This window comes from Drosophila takahashii, chromosome 2R, assembly GCF_030179915.1.
Source record: "Drosophila takahashii strain IR98-3 E-12201 chromosome 2R, DtakHiC1v2, whole genome shotgun sequence".
Classification (NCBI taxonomy): domain Eukaryota; kingdom Metazoa; phylum Arthropoda; class Insecta; order Diptera; family Drosophilidae; genus Drosophila; species Drosophila takahashii.
In genome coordinates this window covers 37,796,971-37,821,966 of record NC_091679.1, presented here as the reverse complement: position 1 = coordinate 37,821,966, position 24,996 = coordinate 37,796,971, and the positions used below count along the sequence as shown (strand labels likewise).

At 39.7% G+C, this 24,996-nt stretch overlaps 2 protein-coding genes across 5 annotated transcripts; one reads left to right on the top strand and one right to left on the bottom strand.

The window, feature by feature from the left end:
- Nucleotides 1–3: 3 nt before the first annotated feature.
- lbk (leucine-rich repeats and immunoglobulin-like domains protein lambik) lies at nucleotides 4–24,739 on the bottom strand. The gene is made up of 9 exons (XM_070212457.1): nucleotides 23,866–24,739; nucleotides 4,708–5,783; nucleotides 4,034–4,105; nucleotides 3,760–3,969; nucleotides 3,552–3,695; nucleotides 2,667–3,490; nucleotides 2,245–2,604; nucleotides 1,901–2,182; nucleotides 4–1,841 (listed from the first exon to the last, which is right to left on the bottom strand). The coding sequence occupies exons 2-9, from the start codon at nucleotides 5,658–5,660 to the stop codon at nucleotides 688–690; spliced, it is 3,999 nt and encodes a 1,332-aa protein (XP_070068558.1). The 5' UTR covers nucleotides 5,661–5,783; nucleotides 23,866–24,739; the 3' UTR covers nucleotides 4–687.
- LOC138912647 (uncharacterized) lies at nucleotides 10,406–14,031 on the top strand. Of its 4 annotated transcripts, none has more exons than XM_070213855.1 (6): nucleotides 10,406–10,551; nucleotides 12,608–12,678; nucleotides 12,740–12,811; nucleotides 13,012–13,181; nucleotides 13,236–13,389; nucleotides 13,865–14,031. In XM_070213855.1, the coding sequence occupies exons 2-6, from the start codon at nucleotides 12,627–12,629 to the stop codon at nucleotides 14,014–14,016; spliced, it is 600 nt and encodes a 199-aa protein (XP_070069956.1). In that variant the 5' UTR covers nucleotides 10,406–10,551; nucleotides 12,608–12,626; the 3' UTR covers nucleotides 14,017–14,031. The 4 variants fall into 4 exon arrangements, 3 of the variants coding, with proteins under 3 accessions (XP_070069956.1, XP_070069957.1, XP_070069958.1); XM_070213856.1 differs by having other exon boundaries at nucleotides 10,408–10,551; nucleotides 12,612–12,678; XM_070213857.1 differs by having other exon boundaries at nucleotides 10,494–10,551; nucleotides 12,586–12,678.
- Nucleotides 24,740–24,996: the final 257 nt, after the last annotated feature.

The following is a 24,996-nucleotide window of genomic DNA, read 5'->3' as shown; positions in this document are numbered from 1 at the left end:
TAATTGGAATAATGCATCATTTTATTAAATATTTTGACTTTATTTTATTCTGTTTTCGTTCACACTTTGTCAAGGCCAATCATAAGGCAAACTAATTTCAAATTCAACCAAAAAGTTAACTAAAATCAAAAGTAACTGCAAATATCCTTTAAAGGACTCCACTCCCACTCATTTGGAGCTGTCATAGCCGATTTTCTGGCAATCATTTGATCAAGGGGTGTGCTCCGACTTACGAAACTATAGGTATACCAACTACAATTAAACCCTAGGTGATATATATACAGAGGTGAATATGTGTTACGCCTAAAACTCGGGCAATCAAAATAATAAATAATATCACAAGCGAAAGAAAATTATAAATATACATATTACGGTTACGGATTATCAAATATTAGGTATTACAAGTTCTACAAAATCGATTCTAACGATTAATTTCATAAATTACGAAGACACTGGTATGTTTCTCTAGCTGTCCTATTTCCTTAGCGAAAGGCATCAATAAGGCCGCCTGCTCTGCGGTCGTGGGCCAGTCAAAAAAAAAGTCTGGTCCACCGTCTACAAATTATAATTACGTGTTAAACAGTCTTTGTTCGTTTTGGGGGCGGGATGCTGGTGGGGGCTGCAGCCTCCGATTTTTGGTATATGATCCTGATCATCGTGCTCATTTGGTTTAGCCTCCTCCTCCGTTCAAATGTCCACAGTTGTGCACTTCTGGATGGAGTTGTAGTTGCCGCTGCCGCTGGCTCCTGCGCTGCACTTGCGTGGCAGCACCTTAGGCACCGCTTCACTTACTACCATTCCCAATCCACCAGCATCGCCACCCCCGCCACCGTCGTAGTTGTGATTGTTGTTCTGCAGGAAGTGCTGCTGCTCGGCTTCGGCATGATTCAGCTCGTATAGCTCCATGTCGTCGTACTCGGCAGCGCTGATGCCGAGAGCCCTGGTGGGCGCGTACTGTAGGTCGCTCTCTTCGTCCTCCTCCTCGTCGTCCGTGAGATGCTTGTGCCTGGGCATGGCCACCACAAAGTCCTCCAGGCTCCGCTTGACCGCCGCATCTGAACCGGTGCCCGAATCCTTGCTGGAAAGATGATCCTGCTGGGCCTCCAAGTCCGTCTGCTGCAGATAGCTGAGGGTGAGACCCTGTTCCAGGCAGCGCTGTTCGTAGGACGGCGTCGTGGTCACAATGAGGCGACTGTGCGTGGCCTCGCCATTGCCACAGCCCAGATCTGCCAGGCTGCGCGGCCTCAACTGCGTCTGCTGCTGCTGCGAGGCGATTCCATCGAGGACCAGTTGCGATTGGTGTGGTCTGAGCTGCGTGCGATTCAGTGTGGTCAATTGCGTCTGATCCTTGTCCAATGTGGAATGCAGACTGGCCTGAGTGCGAGCAGCTAACCTCTCGGCAGCCAGGCTCATGCGTAGCTTTCTTTTCTGGTACCGCAAAGTGCACCAAATGATGCAGCAGTCCACCACGACACAGGTGACGGTCAGCAGAATAATGCCCATCAGCAGGACGTCCCAATTGAGATTCTCCTTGACCACCACCAATTCCGACTGCAGCGTAAATGTTCGCGAGTTGTCCGTAATCTCACAGCGGAAGTGCCCGGCATCGTTGGACTGAGCATTTAGGATTATTAGCAGCTCCTTGTTATTCGAAAAGTAGTAGCGATCCCCATCCGGAGCCGTTGGCGAGATGTGTATGGGTTTGTTCTCCTTGAACCACTCGCGGTGCGGATGCTCCAGCTCAAAATCTGCATTGGCCGTTTCACTGAGACACTGCAGCACACAGGTGCGTCCCACAACCACCTCCTGGTGAGCCAAGGGAATGCTGGGCTGAGGTTTATCTGCATTAGGAACGAGAAACATTAGTGGAAGTTAAAATACAAAGTTAGCCAGAACTTACCATTCACCACCAGCGTCGCATTGACCTTTATCTCGCCCGCAGCACTCAACGCTGTGCAAGTGTAAATGCCAGAATCGCTGAGCTTGGCGTTGGTTATCAGGAAGGCGTTCTCCTCGCGAATCACCTGTAGCCGTCGCTCGGTGGCCGCCGGAAATTCGCTACCTCCGAACTTTTGCAACGCTATCTCAGGCGTGGGATCACCGCTAGCCGAGCAGACCAACCGAGCCGTTTCCCCAGCATCCAGGGTTAAATTTGAGGGCACTTGCAGGAAGGTAGGATGAACTGTGTGTAGGCAAAGATATAAATTAATATAGGTAGACGAACAAGTCTTAATGTGATCTTACTTCCTATGGAAATCTTGAACTTCTGTGCATAGGTGGTTCCAAAAGCATTCGACACCACACACTGATAGCGCCCAGCGCTTTCGATGGTTACATTGGAGAGTCTTAGGTAGCCGTAGATGGAGGTCTGATTGGTGCTCAGGTCGTGGCGGATCTGGGTCTCCGTGCTGGCACCGTCATGCAGTTCCCCCGGCCGCTCCTGGACATGCTGGTTGTCGTGGCGCCACTTGATCTTCAGCTCATCGGCGGCGGCCAGTGAGGCGGCAGTCGGAGAACTGGCAATGCACTCCAGAGTGATGTTGGCTGCATTCACGGCCAGCATGTTGTCTGGTTCCTGTTCCACCCTCGGTTTCGGTGAGTCCACTAAAAGAAAACAGAAGAGGTGAGTCACAATTACATTTTTAACTAGTATTAACTACACTTACCGCACACTAACTCCGAACTGCTTAGGGACTTCAGATGACGATCGAGCAGATGCTCCGGATAGCCGCAGACCGCATGCTCGGCCTGCTGGGGAAAGCGGTTCTTCAGCCACTGTTGGAACCAAATCAAATCGCAGTCGCAGATGAAGTTCAGCGATTTAAAAACCAACTTGTTAAGCCGTAGCATATGCTCGAAGGCATTCAGCTGGATGCTGGCCAGGGCATTGGAACCGAGATTGAGTATCTCCAGGTTGTTGAGGCCACTCATCGCCTTGCTGCTGATCTGCTTCAGATTATTGCCGTGCAAATCCAAGCGTCGCAGTTTGCGAAGAGCCTTGAACGGAGCCGCCGCACTCTGGTCCTCAATGATCCAGGACAGGCGATTGCGTCGCAAATTCAACTCCTCCAGATTCTTAACACAATCGAAGGTATTCTCCTGCAGATATTGCAATCGGTTGTGGGCCAAATTGAGAGTTTTCAGCCGATGCAGGCAGTCCAAGTGCTGCGGCTTAAACTCGTTAATAGCATTGTTGGAGAGATCCAGCACTTCCAGCGACTGAGTGAACTCCCAGGTGTCCACCTCGATGCGATTTATGGCGTTGTACGATAGATTGAGGTGTCGCAGCTTTGTCAGATTGAAGAGACCCTGGCGGGAAAGTGAACTGATCTGGTTCATGGCCAGATCAATGGTCTCGATGTTATGCATCACATAGAAGACGCCGTCCTGCAGCGCCCGGATTTTATTGGACTTCAGTTGGAGGTTTTTCATCGACACCAGGCCACTGAACGTGGACCAGTTGATCTCCAGTTGGTTGAAGTTGAGAGCTCTGTAATTAGATGCATTAGTTATAGAGGATATAGTGTCATAATTGGCAGTACAAAACTTACAGCTTCTTCAGTCTGTTCAAATTTTTGAAAACCCTTATGGGCAGAGTACTCAGGCGATTGTTATTCAGTTCCAGATCCGTGAGGTTGTTTAGAGCCGCAAACGAATGCTCATTTACAGTGGTTATCTCGTTAAAACTGAGTATTCTGTGGTTTAAAAATAAAATAAGTTAGAAAATTGTTTAATTCATGGAATTATCTCACAACTTACAAGTGAACTAGACTATTGGGCTTCGGAAAAGAGTTAACCTCGATGGTATGCAATTGATTCCTGGACAGATCTAGCGTTCTTAGCAAAGGTAAAGCCGCCAAGGCCTCGCTGGAGATGCTGGTGATATGATTGTTGGCCAATACCAAGTGTTTCAGACCACTAAGTCCTACGAATTTAGGTATTACCTCCAATAAATTCCTTTTTAAGGATCTAAAATTAAGGTATATTGAATTATAAATTAAGCTTTTATTTAATGAACCTAAGCTGCACTTACACTTTTGTCAAATTGGACAGATTACGAATCTCCAGGACGGTTGTGTCGTTCAGTTTGTTGTTGGCCAGATGCCTGGGGAATAGATAAAAATTAATTGATTGCATTTATAAAATCCTTGGCTTGTCGAATGCACCTCAATTATGCCGCAATTATTGATGCAAAGCTACTGATAGTAAAAGAACGGCGTTTGCATAATTTTGCTATGCATTAAATTGATTAAAAGCGCAACGATAAAATCGCAACCCCAGAAAAAAAAAATTAAAGGAAATATTGAGGGCAAACGTCGATGTTGAGGGTTGTGCCACTCTGTAATTTATATTCGCATAGTTGTCTGCAGGGGGTGGACATTTTGCCATTTCATCCCCCAGGAATTTGTGGATTTAAAAAAGGCTGCTATTAGCCTCTTTTTTTTATACGTATAGAATTTGAGCTACAAAATAAATAAACTTGTCGAAAAGGGACTAAAATCGATTGAATGGTTTGTTTTACTTGAGTTATAATAAGTTTAGTTTTATAGAAATCTTTAAAAGTGAATTTAACGGACAATAATTGACATTTATGTGTGTTAAATAAAAAGTAAATATATTCTTCCATTTGAATGATTTGAGTAGATATTCATTTCTTTTGAAAAGTATGTTTATTTCCCCCATTTTTCCTATAATCCGTATACTTACAGAGTTTGCACGTAGCTGGGCAAGACGGGCACCCGTTCCAGATGCAGTTTGTCGCAGTCGAAGAGGACATTGAGGCACTTGCAATCCTTGGGACAGTCAATGTTGTACTTATTGTTAGCCTTGGCCGCCGCTGCTGCTGCCTCCAGTGCCTTTTGAGCCTGCTCATACTGCCCGCCATCGTCGGCCACGAATCCACTCGTCTCCAGTGATCCCGATTGTATGGAAATGGAGGATGAAATCCCCGAACCCTGAGCTCCAGCCGGCGGATGTGAGGCGGCCAATGGGTAATGCAATGCTGCCATATCCTCCTCGTCCACTTCGGCATCCGAGTCATCTTCGCTGAGGGCCATAAAGTGCTGTCTGGCATCCGTGTATCTTCGATTTCCTCCGCTTGATACCGAACCTACTCCTGATCCCGAGGATCCTCCTCCTCCGTTTCTGGTCAGCATGGCAAAGAGTTGCTGTTGCGGCAACTGCTGATTGTAGGAGGCTCCACCGGACTTGAGGAACGCACTCAGGGGAGATCCCCCATTGGAGCCGGATCCTCCACCTCCTCCTCCGCTCAAAGATGACGGCGACTGGGCGGCGCTTTGACAAATTGTGGCCGCTGTTATCAGCAGCATGTACGTAATTAGCAGCAATTTATTGATTTTATTGAAATCATTGGTTGTAGAATAATTGCAATTATCATTATTGCGACTTGCTGTTTCTGATGCTGCATTGCTGTTGTTGTGTCGCCGACGTCGTCGCCATGACATTAAAAATTTGCCATTGCCATCGGTCGTTAGTTCGCTGCTCCTACTTGTTTTCATGTTGCATATTCGATGATTACTAATGACCATGGTGGTGGTGCTGCTGCTGCTATCATCATTTGCATGTGCCTCCCTCGATTGCCGGCCTTTTATGGCCGAAACGTGCATTTTGCGGCTTTTGTTAAATTCGTTGATTTCCATTTCCAATTTTCAAGCGGCATTAAGAAAGCGCCGTTAATTCCTGCGAATGTCACTCGGCGTCCGCCAGTTTTGAAAAGCTTCTTCCGCCAGCCGAACTTGCTGCGATCCTCCCGTGCATCATGCCTTAAAAAAAAGGACAAACAAACGATTAGATTCGAGTTTAGGGTGCTTTAAACTAAGTTCTTAAATGTTTCTACATTTTTTCGTAATTCTTCTTTTTCTTTCTACTTCATAGATCAAAGTTAATATTTCCTCCAGTCCCAAAACTGCATAGTTAATTGGATTTACAAATGTTCAAATATTTAATAATATCTACCAACAACTATGATTTATGAAATTATGATTTTAATTGCTGCAAATACAAGGTAACCACTAAAACCATTTTGTATTTCTCGCCTTTTCCCAGCATAAAACCTCAAAAGTGTATATTTTTGCATAATTTATAAATATATAAATAATAATTGTGCAGAAAGTGCCAGTGTCTCTGGCCGAGCAGAGAATTTATACTCATTAAATTAAAATACGACCGGATGTTTTGTGCGAAAAAAACGCGCAGAGCCAACGATTTTATAATGCAAACAAAACAAAATAAAGGCGAGCGCTTTGCTGCTGACTGCAAAAAGAGCAAAACATCGTCATCATCATCACCGTTGTGGCAACGGCGACGACTACGAGAGGCCCCCACCCGGAGGCATTCGGAATTCAGAACTCAGAAATCAGAATCAGACGTAATGTCTTCATCTTGCTCCAGAATTGTGCAGCGTGTGCAGTTCGGTTTTTATTTTCATTTTGAATTAAAATGTAGAGGGCGTTGGGTGTGCGATGGTATTATATAGGGGGTCCAAAGCTCGCTATTCGCTACGCTAAATTCGGTGACAGTACGGCGGGGAGATAAAGAATGGATGCTGCGCAGTTTGAGGCTGCTATCACCTTTTTGGTGTCCCGTTCCGGATACGAACGACCACAAATGATGCTGACTGGAGCACTTTCCCACCAAATAGCCCCTCCATAGAGAAAGACACCCACAAAAAAGGGCAGCTGGCAACGAATTAAAGAAAATACTCGGCAATTACCGCAGCTCCGCAGAGTTGGCATACAATACCATGCCATATAGTGTGCTACATATATAGACAGGCTACTAAAAATGGTCTGGCACAAACACGGATACTCTATACACGCGCGTAAAAATGCCCAGACAACCAAATTTAGTAACACGCAAACGGAGGCAGCCACACAAAAACCGAAGCGTAATGAAATCAAATAAAAAGAGCAGGAGCAGCCGCTTACTTTGGTCTCAAGATTTTCTTCAAAGAGTTTTCTCCACATTTCTCACAGCTCCACGTCTGCTGCACTCGCCTTGTCTATATATAGTAAAGCTACATACTACCCGTTGCTGTTGTTGTTGTTGGCCAGGGAAAACCTCAAGTGTCCGAACTGAAGAGGCTTTGATTAGTTTCAGCCGAAGACTTGGCCCCAATTTCTTGGAGGAGTGCTTTTATAACTACCTATCTGTATCTCGAGATTGTCGCACGTTTCCCGTTCTACATTTAGTGTGTTTTCTTACGGCCCTCTGCAATTATCTAATCAATAGGTTTGCACTGTCTTTGATCGCGGTATCTACAGAGGGAAATGTTTATATTTGTTGATATTTGTTCAAGATCGTTCGGGGTAAATATTTGGCTGGCCAAGTGCTTGCTCCAGAGAAAGGTGTTCGTTCAGAAAAGCTCAAACTAATCAAAGGGTTTACCTTTGGATTCAGGAAATTGGTCATTTTATAGGGGTAAATTTAATTTAGGATAAGTCTTCTAGGGTAAATATTAATTAAAGAGATAAAGAACTTTATAACAGACTGATTCTCACAACATTAAACTTTACACTTCAAACATCTCCTAAATGAAATAACCATTTGTATTAGTCATTTTTTATACCTTAAGTTTAAATAAGTTTTTAATTTGAATTAAAAAAGTATTAAGGGATCATCAATTGGTATTACCTCTACTTTTTAAAGAAAGGTCATTATATAATTTTGATAAATTTAAACCATCGAAAGCTCCCAAATTTGCGGAATCAAGCGGGATTAGGGCTATCGATCATCATTCGTAAAATATGTCCGATTTCGCACCTATCGATCAGCACTTTGATGAAGCCCAAACTTCCTAAGCATGATGCGGGCCATTAAATCATTATCTGGGGGCTATCTTCCGATCTGGTGGATCAATTTTCACACACCAATCAGCAGAGAGCGCTAATTTCCTCTGCCCACCGATGTGCCACCATTTTGAATCCGATTTGCATGCATAATCATCGGCTAATTCGCATATTGATAAGCCCGGGTTCTGTTTACACCGAAAAAGGTTAAAGCCGTGCTTGGGGATTTGAGGGAAAAACCCACGCCGCCTGAAACCATCTCTTGGGCTTTCACTCTGAACTCATTTTCGGACAGCTAACAGACAACAACAAAATTTACGATCAAATGCAGATTTTTTTCCTCGTTTTTTGTTTAATTTTTCAGTGTTCAGTCGATTGGTTTTTTTTTTGTTGGTCCGTTGTCAGTCGTCCGTTGTCAACTCCCTCACAATTTATTAGATAACGCTCGGCCCCGGGTATTGTCTTCTTATAAAAACGACAAAATGTCGACGTTGTCGCCTGTCCGTTTGCCGATGATGATATGATAATACACCCATTGATATATGTATACAATGGTCCCAGTTCCATCCACACATATGTTTATGCTACACGCATGTATGTAGTATACCACATACATGGCCCCATACAGTAATGATCAACGTGTGTATCTTCCGATGATCATTAAGAACGACATCGACAATCAGTTTTCGTTGTTTATATAATTATCGTATCTGTGCATTCGGGTCTAAATACATATACCTACTTCTTTATTAGCATTTTACTTCACTAAATGCCTTGGCTGCATTTTTATTTGACTTAGTTTTTAGTGGCTTTTGGCTCAGCCGTCGATTCGGATTTTAACATTTAAATTGGTAATTTTGTATTGCCTTTTTCACTCGACTTGTTGTTGTCGCCCACAGCTTTTTGTCGTGGTTTTTTGTTTTTATCTTTTTTTTTTGGTTCGCCCAAATGATTTTGTCTGTCTTGTTTTTGGTTTTTTCTATTTCTCTTGTTTATTACCTTTGCCAAACGAATAAAAATATACCATACACAATATTATTGTGAATAAGCTGACTGTTGCATTTGTTCAAGTGTTTTTTCTTCTCGCTGTCGTTGGCGTGTATAAAAAAACACAAAAAATAAAGAAAAGCGAGGCAAGAAAAAACAGAGTCAAAAAGCAAAAAACAACCAAAGCCCAAGCAGTGGGCGGTCGGAAAATTGAGGTGAAAAATGGGTGTGGGGGTGGAGGTGGCCGTGTGGCAAGCAGTGGGTGGGGTGGGGTGAGGCGGGGTCGCCGAGCAGCTGCAACACAAGCGATGCGATGCTGCCAAAACCCACGGCACAGTGGGAAAAATCTGTTTGTTTTGACCAAATATTTCGGATATCAGCTATAGAAGTATTAAAATTAATTTATGAGTTAGGAAAAGATTAGGGCTGTTTTCTAGTCCGTAATTATAATCTAAGATTGATAGAAAAAACTTTGAAATTATATGTTGGTTAGTTTCTAATTAAAAAGTTTTTCCTTGACTACACACAAAAAAATTTGATTGGTAAAATTGACCAACAAAGATAGTTACGTAACTATTAAAATAGTTACGTGTATTTTGTTTTTGCTTTGGGTTTGTGTCTTTGCTAATTGTGTGTATTTTGTTGTTGTGAAATGACAATTTACTTAGTAGAATTGACAATTTTGCTGGTTGGGGCCTGTTTGACAATTATTACAGTTGATTTTACCAAGTTTTTTTTTTGTGTGTAGAATTCAGACATTTTTAATATTTTTTAAAGCCCTAAACATACATTTTTATTTTTAAATAACAGGATGATTAGTTAATCAGTACAGCAAATAATACAAATTGTTTTTTTTCGACCTTTTGACCTCTTGCTAGGAGTGCATCTAAGTTTCTTTCGAACTAATATTTTAAAGCTCATTTTAGTCCTTTGTCCCACTGTGACCGTTAGCAAGACAAAGCCAAATGCAGAAGCAAGAGGAAGACAAAACGTTGAAGCTGCGCTTTGTCGCGTGTTTATTTGTGGTCTTTGTATTTGTATTTCTATCTAAGTTTTCTCTGTCGCAGCTTTTGCTCTGCCTCTGCTCTGCCGCTGTGGTGAAGTGTGCAATGTGCGTGGGCAGAGAACGGAAATCGCGTGCAGTCGACGTCAGCGTCGCTGCCCGTTGTCGTAACCCTGTAGTTCTCAAGGGGGCCGGTGGCACTTTCGGGGTAGAAAAGGGATCGACCACCCAGTGGTCCCTTAAGGGTCAATAGGTGGCGTGTGTATTTTTTACAAGAGCAAAAGAGTTATCGGGGAGTGAACACTTCTATGTGAACACTTCTATATGAGTTAAAAAAATTGTAAAATGAAATTTTTGACAAGTATATAATGATTTTAATAACGAATACAACTTTATTTTGTTTATATAAAAAACAAATTTAAAAAAAGTTAAAATAATAAAATAAAAACTTAATAATGAGATAAAATAAAATAATAAATGATAGAATTTTATTTCTTTTTATATTATTTATATTTAATAATGAGCAATTTAGCTGCAGCAATATTTTTAACAATGTTTTTATTGCCATCGATTATACGATATCGGTAGTCGCAATATTAATCGTAACGGATTGCCATCACTACCCAACTCCGCTACCATCACTAACCCAACGCGTGCGCCAAATTTTGTAAACATTGTATTGTCTTATTGTAAATTGTCTTATTGTACATTTAAAGTGTTATATTTTGTTGTGTTCTGAAGTGTCGTCAACAGGTGAGTACCGCCATATATGTTGTGCAAGTTAAATCCCTAATAATATGTGATATTCAGCCATGAACAGCAACAGGCACATTCGTCGATTAATTAAAGAGGAAAAGGAGAAATGTCAGAAAAGATTTAGGGAAATAGAGCAAGCGCAGCCGCCAAGTGAATTAGAAGTGTCTGATAGTTGGGCATTCAATACAGCAGATTTCGATAATCATATGGAAGCCTTAGAAACAGAAGAGTTACGTGTAGAAACTAATGACGGACCTCCAGTCCGAAATAGTGGTTTGTTAAATGACAAGCTTCGCCAATGGCACAATAAGCATAGAGTCTCCCGCGAATGCGCCAAAGACCTGATTAAAATTTTGCGCGAAGAAAATTTAGACGTCAGTTCTTTTTATAAGTCTTCTTGTCCCTCCAAGCCAATTATTTCGCGGGTAGCAGGTGGCCAATACTTACATGTAGGAGTTAAAAATCAATTTATGAAGTTATTAGACTGCTATCAGAGTGAAAATCAGTTAGTGATTGACATTAATATAGACGGACTGCCAATTTTTAAAAGTTCCCGGGCGCAACTTTGGCCCATTTTGATAAGAGTTAATAATTTTGTAAATACGCCAGTTATTTGTGTAGGAGTTTTTCTGGGGTACACAAAACCAAACAACTGTGAAGAATATTTGAGTCCTTTGTTTGAAGAATTGTCTGGAATAATTGAGAATGGCATGGAAAAAAATGGGACTTTTATAAATATGAAAATTAGGGCAATTGTTTGCGATGCTCCTGCTAGGGCTTTTATTAGTGGAACACCAGGTCATACTTCCCGACATGGTTGCGCAAAATGTACCCAGGTGGGGAAAAAAATAGAGGGTACTTTAACATATTGTACAGAATCAGGAAATCTAATTAGCGACCAGGATTTTTTAGATAGGAAATATCCAGATCATCACCAGGCCGAATACTTGGCAAAGAAAACCGTCTTAGAAAATTTAAATGTGGGCATGGTGACACAAATTCCTTTAGATAGCATGCACCTCGTAGAACTAGGAGTAATGCGTAAATTTTTAAAGGGACTCATAAGTAATAGCGTTTCGATTAGAGTTTCCAATAGAGAAAAAGATACCATTTCAAATAGGTTAATAAATATGCGTCGATATATCCCTAATGAATTTGCAAGAAAGCCCAGATCGTTAGTTGATCTTAATCATTGGAAGGCTACTGAGTTTCGGCAATTTTTATTGTATTCAGGACCAATTGCTCTTAAAGATTGTGTCCATCATGATGTTTATTACGAGTTTCTACTTTTACACTGCTCGTATAGGTTTCTGTGTTGTTCACAGCAACGAGAGGCAAACCTAAATCTATGCCAAGCAATGCTAAATTATTTTGTTAAAAATTTTGCTGTTTTATTTGGTCAAAATAGTATTTCGTATAATATTCATAGTTTAGTTCATTTAAAAGAGACGGTCCAGCATGTAGGTGATCCAATTTCTGGATCCTGTTATTCCTTTGAGAATTATCTACAATCTTTGAAAAAAATGGTAAAAAAACCGTCATTAATTTTGCAGCAAATTCACAGGAAATTATCAGAACAAATATATGAACCACCATTAGTGCAAGAATATGCCAAAATTGTAGGTAAAAAATGTAATTTTAAGGGTTGTACGCTTACTTGTAAGTCACCTGATAATTTTTGTTTTATAAAGAAAGGAATTCCAATAAAAATTATAGAATTAGACAGTCAAGGGGCAGCAATAGTAGGGAAACGATTTACCAATTTAGACAGGTTTTATGATCTACCAGTAGTTTCAACATGTTTAGTTATTTATTTTGCTAAAGATATGTCTATGCAAGAGGAAGAAAGATTTCCTTTAGAAAATTTAGAGTGCAAGGCCGTTGTTATTCCAGGGGAAAGTGGGATGGTTATTTTTCCCATGCTTCATTTTTATTAGGGAAGTTTAAAAAAATAAATATTAATGTTGTAGTTTTTTGTTTTTGTCGATTTGTTTGTTTTGTCAGATGTGTCGGTTTCATTGGTTTTGTTAGTTTTTATTTATATTTTTTGAAGATAGAATAGAAGAACAGAAATGGCTACTCCTTCAAAAATCTCGAAGCGCAGTTTCACAGATTTTTCCTTTGGTATGTATAATCTCATTACGACCGAATTTGTTACGTAAAGTACATTCGTTTTCCATTTCAGACGAACCTTTTCAACCGCCGTCAGTGTGCACAAATTGTTGCGAAGTTAAGAAGCAAATCGCGGAAATAAATGGTAAAATGTTAAACTTTTTGACGTTAAATTTTGTTTTGCACTATAAACCTTAGACATTTTTTTGTTTTTAAAAAATGTAAAATAATTTTTATTTAATTTATATTATTTTTAAATAATTGTTTCAGTGATGTTTCTTTTCTTAAATATGTATATTTTTTCCTTGCTAAATGCTCTTATAATCAAATTTTAATTTCTTTTAGAAAAACTTGAGGAAATAATTCTTTCCCTTGCGGAACAAAAAATTATTGTTTCGCAACTGGTGCGGCAACGAGTGGAAAACACAAACGTGGCGAAATGTTTCCCAATTAAAGATGAGGAGGCCCTAAATATAGTCAACCAAAATATTAATAGTTGTGCAAAGGACTCCTATGTAAGTCTTTTTTCTTTGATATAAACATTATATTGAAATTTTCTTCCTTTTTAGATTAAAGCCATGAGATCGTTGTTGCTGCCAGAAGGGGTTTTAAAAAACTTGCGGAGGATTCTCACAGATGAGTTCGTTGTGGGATTTAATGTTAAAGGCCTTTCTGGAAAAAAAGCCTTAAACTCATTTACACATTTTTATGGTGCACTCCAAGGTAGGTTATTTTTATAACTGTATTTTTTATAATATACTTAGTTTCTTGATTCAATTTCAATCTATTTTCTTAGAATGCCATCTGTCTTTAATCCTATTTCTTTCAGTCTTTTTCTGCTTTTCACTTTTAAAACATGGCTTGATGTGAACAGGCTTGTATAACAAAAACTAAAAATATATATATAAACCCATGCAGAGGGAATTATAATTTAGTCCAGAAGTTTGTAACGCAGTAAAGGAGACCTTTTCAAACCTATAAAGTAAATCCATTTAACCATGTCCGTCTGTCTGTCGGTTCAAGTTTCAAAAGCGTGAAATAAGTCTACATTTAACTGTTGGTTATTCTTATTTTATATTTATGCTTTTCTAGTCACAATTTTATTCCTGAAAGCTGCAAGGGTATTAAAACTTGGCTTGCCGAAGTTAGTTTCTGTTCTCATTTTATTTTAAAACACTAAAATCTTATTTTTTTTTAGATATTGTTTCAGAATCTGGTAATGCAGAAATATTGATTCCCAAGGCAATTCAATTGCAAAAGAAACGATTTTTTAAAAATAAATCCAAATCAAATAATAACAACAATGAGGCACTCAACAAAAACGTGCCAGCAGAGGAATTTGTTCAATAAATATAAATTAAAAAAATAGAAAAATTGTCTACTTATAATACAATAAATTAATTTAACAAAAAGTATTTTTTCTTGGGAAGTTTCATAGCATTCAGCTTTTTTGGTATTGAAAACACCAACCCCAATTCATACCCCTTTTCGCCACAAAAGGGACCGATAGGTGGTCCCATTTAATACCCCTTTTCGCCACAAAAGGGACCGATAGGTGGTCCGATAGATGGTCCGATAGGTGGCCCCTTTTGTGGCGAAAAGGGGTATAATATGGGACCACCTATCGGTCCCTTTTGTGGCGAAAGGTAATGCATAACTTCGCCATATGACCACCGCCTAGGACGTGCCGTGGTAAAAGTGGATAGAAATTTACATTGCGGGTGGTATGAACGGGAGTCAGTCCCAAGCCCCCGGTGTATGGCGATTTCGCTAGTTCGGGACCAGTCCCGGCGAACTACAGGGAATGTGTTACGTCAAAGCAACCGCACACAACCATACGTAAATGTTAATGTAAATGTGTTTGTCGCGCACAGCGTTAAAAGGTAAAAACGTCGCGCTGTCTGCGGCAACTAATTAGGTAACCTGCCAGCAGCCAACTAGAAACAAGAACAATAACAACAACAGCAAGAAGAACCCCTGATAAGAGGCAGCGCACAGTGGGCAGCGCAGTCACCGCGACGCAAATAGCAACATAAATTTCGCACACTTGCACACACAAACACGCGCGCGGCGAGCTCGAATAAAAATCCAATAAGAAACAAAATTGCCAGGCTGTCTGGCAGCCCAGGTCCGTTTTTGCCGTTGTTGTTGTTGCTTTTGCCTCTCTTCTGCTCTTTTTCCCCCTTTTTTTTTTTTTTTTTTTGCAAAAATAAATTTAATTTTGTAGCCATTAATTTTCCACTCTAGATACCAGAGACGTCGTTCTATACCCGCACACATACGTACATATATTATACAGCCTCTCAGCCTGGGTCCGCTAATTAAATAACTAAAAAATAGAGTTTATAATTGCGCGCTTTGTTCATTTTACAGGCCAACTTGTGCTGTTAATCCAACCAAAATGAACCGAGTTTCCTGCCAACTCGAGCGAAATTCAGTACTCTCTTGAACTTTCCTTCTAGCGGAAAATCACTCAAGTTAAATAATAAAAAAAAACATTTATTATGAGTATGAAAATGTGGCTATAAAACTTTAATAAGCTTGTACGATTTTAACAAAAAATTTTCCGAAATGAATAATTTATTATTGTTTCAACAATTTTTCTTAAACATCTTAAGCTCTATATTTTCCCCAAAATTTCCTTTGACCTCCAAGAACCTTGTTTTTGTAATCTCTCAGCATTTCATTAACACTTTACTAGGCAAAAAAAACGGATATATGTATAGACAAAGAACTCAATCCATAAGTTTGTTGACTCGTGTATTTACTCATTTCACATTTTCAAGTTCAATTTTGCGCAATTAGTAAACATTTATTGTTATTATTATTATTTTCTTCTGCTCCGGCCGGTTTCTATATATGTTTGTACATACCAGTGCTTTTCTCTGTATGTGTGCATAATAAATTAACGTCTTTTTTATCGCTTCAATGATAAACCGTTTTGCTTGATTGGTCTAAGGCACATAAATAAAGAATAAATAAAGCGCAACAAATGCTTATGTTATTATTGTTGTTGCTTCTTTGTTGTTTCTGTCCTGTGATAAGAACGAAGCGTGTGATATCATATGCCAAATATCATATCCTAGCCATTATCTATTTTATTTGGGGTGTGGTGGGCAAGCAAAGTCAGGTGAACATGACTTTTCCTCGGGAATCTTTTCTTAGAATATTTAAAAAACTAAGAAAATATGGAAACTGAAAACAACAGCCTATTTAATGTTGCAAAACTCTTTTAAACTGTTTTTCCTTGTTTCTACATTATAATAGCTAAAAATGGTATTCAAACTTAGGAACTATTGAAATTAGTATCTCAACAAAAAGGGGTGCATACTCATTTAGAAATACATTACAGACAAGTGACAATATCCTACAAAAGAGATGTCCGAATTAAACTACAAAACAGAAAGTTATGAATTTTTACCGCAGAATTTGACGACAAATAGGGATACACATAGATTCACTTTTGAAGATCCCTGGTTGCTGAAGCCTGTAGTACCTATGTACAATACAGATGCAGCCAAAATAAGTGAAGACCCTGGAGTGGAATCGAAACCTCGCTCCGAGAGTTCGGTTCTCCGTAGAAGCCAACGAATGAAAAATCCAAAGGAAAAACTGAGTAATGTGAGCAAGGACGAGGAACCACTTAGATCTAAAACTAAACGCTCCGCAAGACGTGTTCTTGCGATTTGTGGCAAATGTAAATTGGAAATGATGGCCCCAAAGTACTTTGAATGTGCAGATCCAAATGGAAAGCTTTATAACGAAACGGACGTTGCTTTTCGGAGGCTAGAACAAAAGTCGCCTAAGGAAAACTCGAGAAGTGCCAGACTTCGCCGACCATTACGGCCAAAGAAGGATTCGGCAGGCTCTATAGTTTTAGAGCCCATTAATTATTTCAATAATTCACTGGAGGACCCAGCCGAAGCTGACGAGGATACTACAGAAGTGGTCCTAAATGGCGCAGACCTTAATGGAAATGTTTATGGAATAAACGATCTATCTAACGACATGGCAACTTGCTTGGTTTCTCAAAGGCAACCCCATAATTTTGGAAATCCCAGACCTTGCCGAGCAGGAAAATCCAAGAAGGATCCGGAGAAAATGACAGAAATGCCGAAACTTCGACGATCTGAACGCCTTAAAAATCAAAAAAAGATGAAGTCAAAGGAAGTCGAACTAGAGGATGCAAGGAAAACCCGTCCAAGAAAAACGCTGAATACTCGAAGAAGTCCAGAAAACATTTCAAGCAACATGGAACTGGGTAATGCATTCCGGAAGCAGGAGCAAAAACGGAAGATAAAAAATGCTCGTAGAAAGTTGGGCATAGCCAAACCAATTCGATTAGAAAAATCCAAAAAGAGTGCAGAAAACTACAAGGCTGAAGATCCAAAAGAACCTTTTCAGAGAGATTCAATGGTAGTGGATAGCAAAACACCAATAGTTCTACGACGGAGTGCGCGGATTCAAGAAGCAAAACGCAGAAGGGAATCTTTGGAAAGCAGTTTAAAGAAGGATAAAGAACAACCAAAGTCGAGAATTCCACAAAATCGTTATAAGAGATCTACTATCCCTTGTTTTCAGGCATGTCTTAACGGTAAACCCAAAATGATATTTAAGCCATGTTCGTCTATGTACATTGAGTGCGCAGATATAAATGGAAGGCTTTTTAAACTTGGAGACATTTTTGAAGACATAAAACTGGGCGTTGCTGTTCGAAATCAGCAGAAGAAGTCACAGCAACAAAAAAGTCGTAGAGTTTTGGGGACGAATGAAAATCGACGAGCAGTAGAAGTTAAGAAAGCTTCAATTAAGGATCTCAAGAAACGCAGATAAATACACCTTCTATCAGTTAAATAATCGATTACCAAATTGCTGTGAAAAACATCACTTATCTTTCAGTTTTATATGTTTGGCTATCAATCAAATCTTTAATATTGTACTTGAAAATTTTCTTATTATTAAAAAAGGAATTTTTAAAACGATTCTTTTTGCTACTCTGCCCTAGTTGTGTGGCACTAATCTTATCCTGCATCAACTGATTTCCCAGAAAAGCCTTTACGATGTGTTCATTCGGTCGGCGGTGATATCACCTGAGAACGAATGACGGACTTGCACAATTTTACCAGTCGCAGTCACACAACACACAGTCGGGCTTCCGAAATGTGCGCTTATCAGGCGGATGATAAACCAACTCACCCCTCTGATACTACAGTTTTGTACACCATTATTGTGTTTGTCAAACTCGTAAGGCCTCGCCGGACTAACAAAGTACACGTATTTCCAGATAGTGTCACGATGGGAACACACGGCCACTCAAACTCAAAGCCCGATCTCTCACCTTGAACCAAAACACCAAAACGGCAACTTGTAATCCCCGAGACTTAAGCTGCTCGTATATTCGAGTATCTGGGTATATCAGATAAAAGCAGAAAGCCGCAGGAGGAGCTCAAGCAGCGCATTCAAAATTAATCTGCGGCGGCAATAATTTCCGATTTTTTGTGCTCTCATGAAAATCCCAAGCATGTCAAATTGTATTCCATTCAAGCAGCAAAATGGAAAAAAATAAAAGCGGGGCGAGAAAGAAAGAAAAATGCGCACATTGAGCCGACTGTCAAGGGATCTTAACGAAAAGAGAGAAAATAAAAAGCGATCCTGCAAAGAAGTCTTACACATAACGAATCGAGCGAGAAATCGACTTTATAATGCCCTGTAATCAGTTGTTGAAATGTCTTTTAAGCAAAGGTATCATGGTATAGTGGATTTTAATATGATATTCACTATGGTTATATTTGGGTTACTTGAGATATTTGGGTTTTTGATAGTTTCAGCTATTTACTATAATCAAAAGTTATTAATATGTAATCCTTAGTTGTTTTTTAAAGCTTTATGGATTGATAAAATTCTATCCATTTATTTTTTTTGGTAATATTCGAACCATACCTCGAGTACCTGGTAAAAAAAATAAGAGATTTAAAATACAAAAACAAAATAATAAAGAACGCAGGGCTTTGGAGCTGTCAGTCGCCGTCGAGGTCCCAGAACGCGGCCTACGAAATACAAAAGGCCAGCAGCTCCGTATGGATCGGGCCAAGTGAGAAAACCAAGCGCGACACCAACACCAAAAACCGGCTGTGGGAAGAATCCCCCCTCCCCAAATCCCCTTTATATATCTCCCTCTCGCTCCTTTTGGCTCTGCCCATCTCGCTCCCACACTCTCCTGCAGTGGGGCCGCCATTGGGAATTGAATTGGATTTCCAGTCAACGTTGAAATTTCAGTTTGGCTGCCTTTTCGAAGGTGTGAAGAAAAAATAAAAACACAAAGCAACAGCAACAACAACAACAAAAGGCGCAGCACGAAATTCTGAAAAGAACTCCAGGAACCAAAAGCCAAAACGAAATCAACTTAAGATCTGCAGGGAGCTGCAGAGCAGAAAAAAAAAAAACAGAAAACTGGATTGGGCCTCGTTTTCCAAAGAGGGAGCATAAAAGCAGCAACAACTGCAGAACCGGGCAGAAAGAGGAAGAGATTCTGGGATTTCACTTGCATTGTTACTGGATATGATCGGTCAAATATATATATACAAGGTACTCCTATGTGAGTGTGTTAGAACCGAGCATCTGTTTCTCGCAAAGAAGGCTCTTTTGATTGGGATTCGTTTCGGGTTTTTCCTCTCAATTCTTTCGAGCGGATTGTGTTGCCCTTTTGCAGTTTCTGCCACTTTGGGAATTACGAGAGTTGAGGGCGAGTGTGTGGGAAAGGTGAAAAGTACTTGGGATAAGTAGTAACAGGATAATAGATCATGAGCTCGACTTTTTTTAGATTGTCCTCCATGCCCTGGTATTGTTATTTATTTTGTGTCTTTTTAATCTGAATAGGTTTAAAAATAAGAGGCTATTCATCAGTAGAGTTTATTTTCCATGAATGGAAGTAACTGACATAAAGACCAGGATATTATTGAAAAGAAAATATCAGAGACCGTAATTAACAGTTATTTGTGATTTTTATTTTAAAAAGACTACTGTGATATTTGGTTTTAAACGTCAAAAATAACGTTCTTTTTACTCTTGTCCACAAAGTATATGCATTTCAACAAATCTGGAAAGCAAATTAACTGTTATTTGTTCATGTCTATAAAGTGCATAAAAACCAGTTAAATTGTTAATAAAAACTTGTACAAATCTCAGTAGGCCTTTTAAAATAAAAATCACAAATAACTGTTATTTACGGTTATTTTGTTAATTATTTTAAAAAGGTGCATTAAATAAAGGGGTTAGTAAGGGAGTCCTGTCTTGATCTTATCTTTGTGATCTCCTAAAAATGTCAACCCTGTAAAACATGATCACTTCCTATTTGCATATAACCGAAAAACCCTTTTCCGAAAAATTGACTTTGACATGCTTGGTACATGTTTTTATTTTTCCCTTCTCTGAAAAGTGATCCAAGTCAGGCCAAAAACCCATGGAGAAATCCCTAATTCAAAGTTACAGCTGGGCACGTAGCACACACAAACGCACAGACAAAAACAGATAATGCCAGCCAGCATAGATCGGGGCAGCGACAAAGATACCCCGCATGCACGTAGATACAAGACATACGTACAAACATAATTCCGAGCAGCAAAACTATTCAACTTCGAACCGAATCTGATTTCTGAAACTGATTGTGTGTATGCGTTGCCTTGGTTGTTGTTGCTCCGTTCCTCTGGTGTTTGGGACGTCAGTTAAACGAAAGCCGACAAGAAGGTAAGCCCACGAGGAATCCTCCTCAAGCCACACTATATGTGCACTGAGGAAAACTACATACAAATTGCATAACAAAATAAAAGCATGCTGTAGCATTGAAACCTGATCAAATCATGTGAAATATACAAATATTGCTATTATAATTTTGCTCTCAAACTGTCAGATCTCAACTGTCTTTAGTGCTATTTAATTCTGCTTTTAAGACAGACCAAGTTGTTTTAATTGCACCTCGCATACCAAAATTCATATCCCTCACATCAAAATTACAATAGTTATTCTCTCTGTACTCCATGGTGTATGCCCCACACTCCTGCCACACACTTCAAGCGGCTCGCTTGGTCGTCGGCTTAAATTGGTTTTTATTGTTGTTGCACATGATGTCCATTGTCGGTGGTGTTGGCCCTCGTAGCTTCGTTTTGACCATATTTCTTGTCCGTGCTCCGCTTGCTGCTCTTGCTGTTGTTGTTGCCGTTTTACCTTTCTTTGAAGTCGCATTTAATTCTTTGAGTTTCTTATTCTGTCCATTTTTTATTTCTTTTTATTTTTTTTCCGTGCCAGACCTTTGAGGAGCGAAGACGACGACGTTGGGCTGTCTGGTCGAGGTGTGAAGAAAAGAATTTTTCTGTGCAATAATCTTGATGCCTTTTTAAGATTTGTAGCTGCCGTGGAGCTTTGCTCCTCTCCTTTCTGGGGATTCTGCCAGAATTCTTATTCTTTCCTGGGTTTCTTCTTCTCCCCGCGATTCGTTTCAGTTGAAAAATGGTTTGGGTTTAAGGAAATTTACGCCATAAAATGCTGAAATAATTGGATACACTCGCAGCCCCGGCATCTCCGATCTCGCTCCACACTTCGAGTGCATTTCAAATTGCTAATGATGAGGAGCTGGCCGGTGTAGCTTCCACTTCCTCCACCGAGGCGACTCCATCATTGCAAGATGCTTTCGTGAGACAAGCGACATGCCATGGTCAAGTCTTTCGGTTCGGTTTGCCATCTGCGGGAATTGCAGTTCCCCAGGGCCAGGCCAACACCAACCCATCCAAACCCAACCCAACTTAGGAACCCCATTCCCTGCGACCCAACGGAGCATTAAATGCATTTATTTATGAGACCACCTGATATAATCTACGGCTGAAATTGCAGCTCATATGCATATGATGCGGAGGTGATACTGAATTTAGCTAGAATTCACACCTCGCTCTTTTGCTCGGGTGCTTCTTAATAATATATTATGCTCAGGTACAGAATCTAAGCTTTGGATCCACATTTTGCCTTCTGCTACTTGTTTCTTATGATATTGCCATGTTCTTGGTGTGCACTTCAAAGTAAAAACGAATTAAGGAGAGCTCATATGCTATAAATCTTCAAAGGGGTTTGAAGTTCTTAGAAAATCTTAAGACTTTATACAAGATCGTCTTTTTACGTACAAATACATACAGTAAATTGTATTGTAAAAATAGATTTTTTTAAACGCTTTGGTACATTTTTTAAGCTACTATAAAAGTACTCAAAGTAAACCTTACCATAAAAATATATTAACAAAGAATTACCCTTCCCAGTTCACTATTCAAAATATTTGTAACAGCAATATGCAAAGTAGGATGAAGTTATCTGAAGAACCATTAGTGCAAAAACGAGGAGGAACGCCTTATGACCAAATAATCTCGATATTTCCTCTCTCTCAAGGGGCAATAGAACCTAGGGCCAATGAGTTGGGGAACTCACTTCACTTATCGGGCCGAGTAAAATCTTACAAATACAAATTGCATCAACGCCTAGTGTCCGATGGGGCTTTTGTGTGCCCAATCGAGTTCGGGGCTTCCTCCTCCCGATGACTTTAGACGGCCCTTGTAACAGAAAGCACAGAACCAGACCCGGCCAGTCAGATGCAACACAACACGAACTAGTTGCACTAATCATAAAATCCCCCATCAATGTTAAAATGTATAAATGCAAAAATGGAAACGGCACGAACAGCCATCTGAGGAGCTCACGAATGTGGGCACAGAAACAGAACCTCATAACTAAATTGCATTAAGTGTAATTATAACTAATTAGAAAACGGAAAAAGCGGAATCTAAAAAACGGCAACAATTCAATAGCAATAGCAAGCCAACTGGGCGAGGAATAACTGGCACAGAGCGAAAACAATAAAGTAGAATGTAAAAACATTTTTTAGAAATTGCTGCTGGAAAGTTATTATAGCCAGTGGAAATGAAATTACGATTCCACGATTAGTTCCAGCGAAAAACTAACATACAAATTCGAATGGAATAAAAATCAAGCTTCAAACTGTGTTATTGAGGAAATGCCAGTTGACTCAGCATGGGAAATAGTTGTGGATAAAAACAAAATACCGACTTGGGGGATATCTGCAAGATACTCGAGCTAGTAAAACCTCTGGATAACAGTGGGTGTTCATATTTAATTGAAATTAAACCCCATTTTATTATATTGCTTTTCCTTCCTACCAAGCTTTCTAAGATACTTTCATTAAATCAAAAATTAGACGAAGATCACATCGTTTCCTGACGGACTTCAGTATTCTTAAGGTTTTCAAATTGATTGATGGAATTTAGTTCTCCGTTTCCAGTCTTAAATTGTCTGAGTTCTTTTGTTGCGATCTCTGTGGCTTTGTAGGCGCGTGTGCTGCGCTGCCAGCCATTTAGCATTTACCATTTACCTACGAGTCAAATCTACGCCACAAATCTGAATGCGAGATACCGCAGATTAGCATTCGAGGGGGCGGAGGAGGAGGCAGGAGATCTGGGGGCTCAATGAACTCAAGCGAGGGCTTCGGGGGAGCCAGCGAGATAAATCATTTAATATAGCGCGCCATTTATCATCTAACATGGCCGCGCTGTATATCATTCATCTTTTGCATAGGCCCCGCTGGGTGCCTCAGGAGTTTAGAATAGAAACAGATATAGAGTTGTAGTCTGAAGACTTCTTGAAATATCGGACCTGGTATTCTCCGAGTTCTCTTATAAAATCTAAAGCCTAAAGATGTTTATATGGATAAGATTTAAGATCATTTTAAGATTGGAACCAAATCTAAAGCCTAAAAATGTTTATATGGATAAGATTTAAGGTTATTTTAGATTATTGGAACTTTAATTTAGTTATTTAACAAAAAATTTAACTAATAAATGTTTTATCATTTTTTGTCTTTTAAAATTATACAGAGAAATGCTCAATTATTTCTATAATTAATTATAAAATAGAGAATAATTCTGATTTTAATTATTTTCTAAAAAAGTTAAGATAAAATCTTTATAATTTTTAGTTCGTATATGAAAGCTTTAGGAATAACATCCACATTAGGAAAATCGTTATATTTATTTTGTAAACTGAAATGATAATCCAATAAAAACAGAACCCGCATGGAGAACCGAAACTACAATTTGGCAACAGTCAATTTGTAACTTAATTAGGCGGCGGAATGCGGCATTTACTCACCTATTCAGAGTGGGCGGCGAAGGTGGGCGTTATGTGTAAACAACGGGCGTGAGCGAGACGGGGAGGGCGAAAAAGACCGAGACAGAGACAGAATAGAGAGCCTTAATGTCTGCGGCGGCAAACTATTACGTACATTCGTCGTGTATACAACACATTCAAATGCATATGTGCGAAGGAAATGTACAAATGTTTGGCTGTCTGTTCTGTTTGTCTATCTGTTGTGATGAGATGATGATGATTCCCGATGCCTTTTCCGATTCCCGCTTGTTGTTTATTCGTCACTTTAACACGTTCGATTCTAGTCGACGTCACTGCTCTCACGGACACGCGTACGCACACAAGCAGAGATTATTTTTATTTGCCGCCTTGGTATGGGTGAATTTTTCCTCAATTGCGGTGGCGGCAAGCTCACACACACACAGCCGTGCGCTCATTGACAACAACAGTGCAGTGCACGTAATGCGTGATTTTCGCGGGGGCGGGGGGTATTTGTTGCTATTTTGTCTGCTGCCTCCTCAGTTTTGTTTTCTAAACCCGCGATTTGTTCACTTATCGGGCGCTTTTAACAAAGGCTCGTTTTCGTTTCAATCGAAACCACAAGCATATGTATGTTTTTTGTTATTGCCGAGATTTTATGCTCCACACACACGCTGTCGCTATCTCTCTCTCGCGCGCTAGAACTTTGTGGATTTCCCAGCAGCACTCGCGACTGGCCCACTGAAACCGATTCGAATTAACTGTGCAACGGAGCACGCTGTGATTTCGACCATTTAACAAAGTTATTCACACCGTTCTTGTTTTCAATTAATTGATTGCAGCAACAACGCGCACGTCCGACCTGCGACGGCTGTGAAAATTGAACGCAGAGTGACCGTTGAGTCGAGCGTTGTAAACACCTCGGCTGAAAAGGGCCTAAAATATACCAATGTACTAAATAATCATAAATAAACAGATATTTGGTTAAAATAAAAAATAAACAACTAATAAGCTTTTTTTGAAATTGATTGCAATTTCATTACTAAAATTAAAGACCTACAACTAGATTTATGATAATAGTTTAATGTAAAAAGTTCTGTAAAATACTCGTTTTCTTAACGGTTTTTAATTGGATAAATAAATTATATTTATCCT

Bases quoted from the DNA above. Each gene is read 5' to 3' on its own strand.
- LOC138912647 (XM_070213855.1), top strand. From the start codon at position 12,627: ATGGCTACTCCTTCAAAAATCTCGAAGCGCAGTTTCACAGATTTTTCC. The intron at 12,679-12,739 runs GTATGTATAATC...TTTCCATTTCAG, and splicing joins TTTCACAGATTTTTCCTTTG to ACGAACCTTTTCAACCGCCG. The intron at 12,812-13,011 runs GTAAAATGTTAA...AATTTCTTTTAG, and splicing joins GCAAATCGCGGAAATAAATG to AAAAACTTGAGGAAATAATT.
- lbk (XM_070212457.1), bottom strand. From the start codon at position 5,660: ATGGAAATCAACGAATTTAACAAAAGCCGCAAAATGCACGTTTCGGCC. The intron at 3,970-4,033 runs GTAAGTGCAGCT...CCTTAATTTTAG, and splicing joins CTGTCCAATTTGACAAAAGT to ATCCTTAAAAAGGAATTTAT. The intron at 1,842-1,900 runs GTAAGTTCTGGC...TTCCTAATGCAG, and splicing joins TGCGACGCTGGTGGTGAATG to ATAAACCTCAGCCCAGCATT.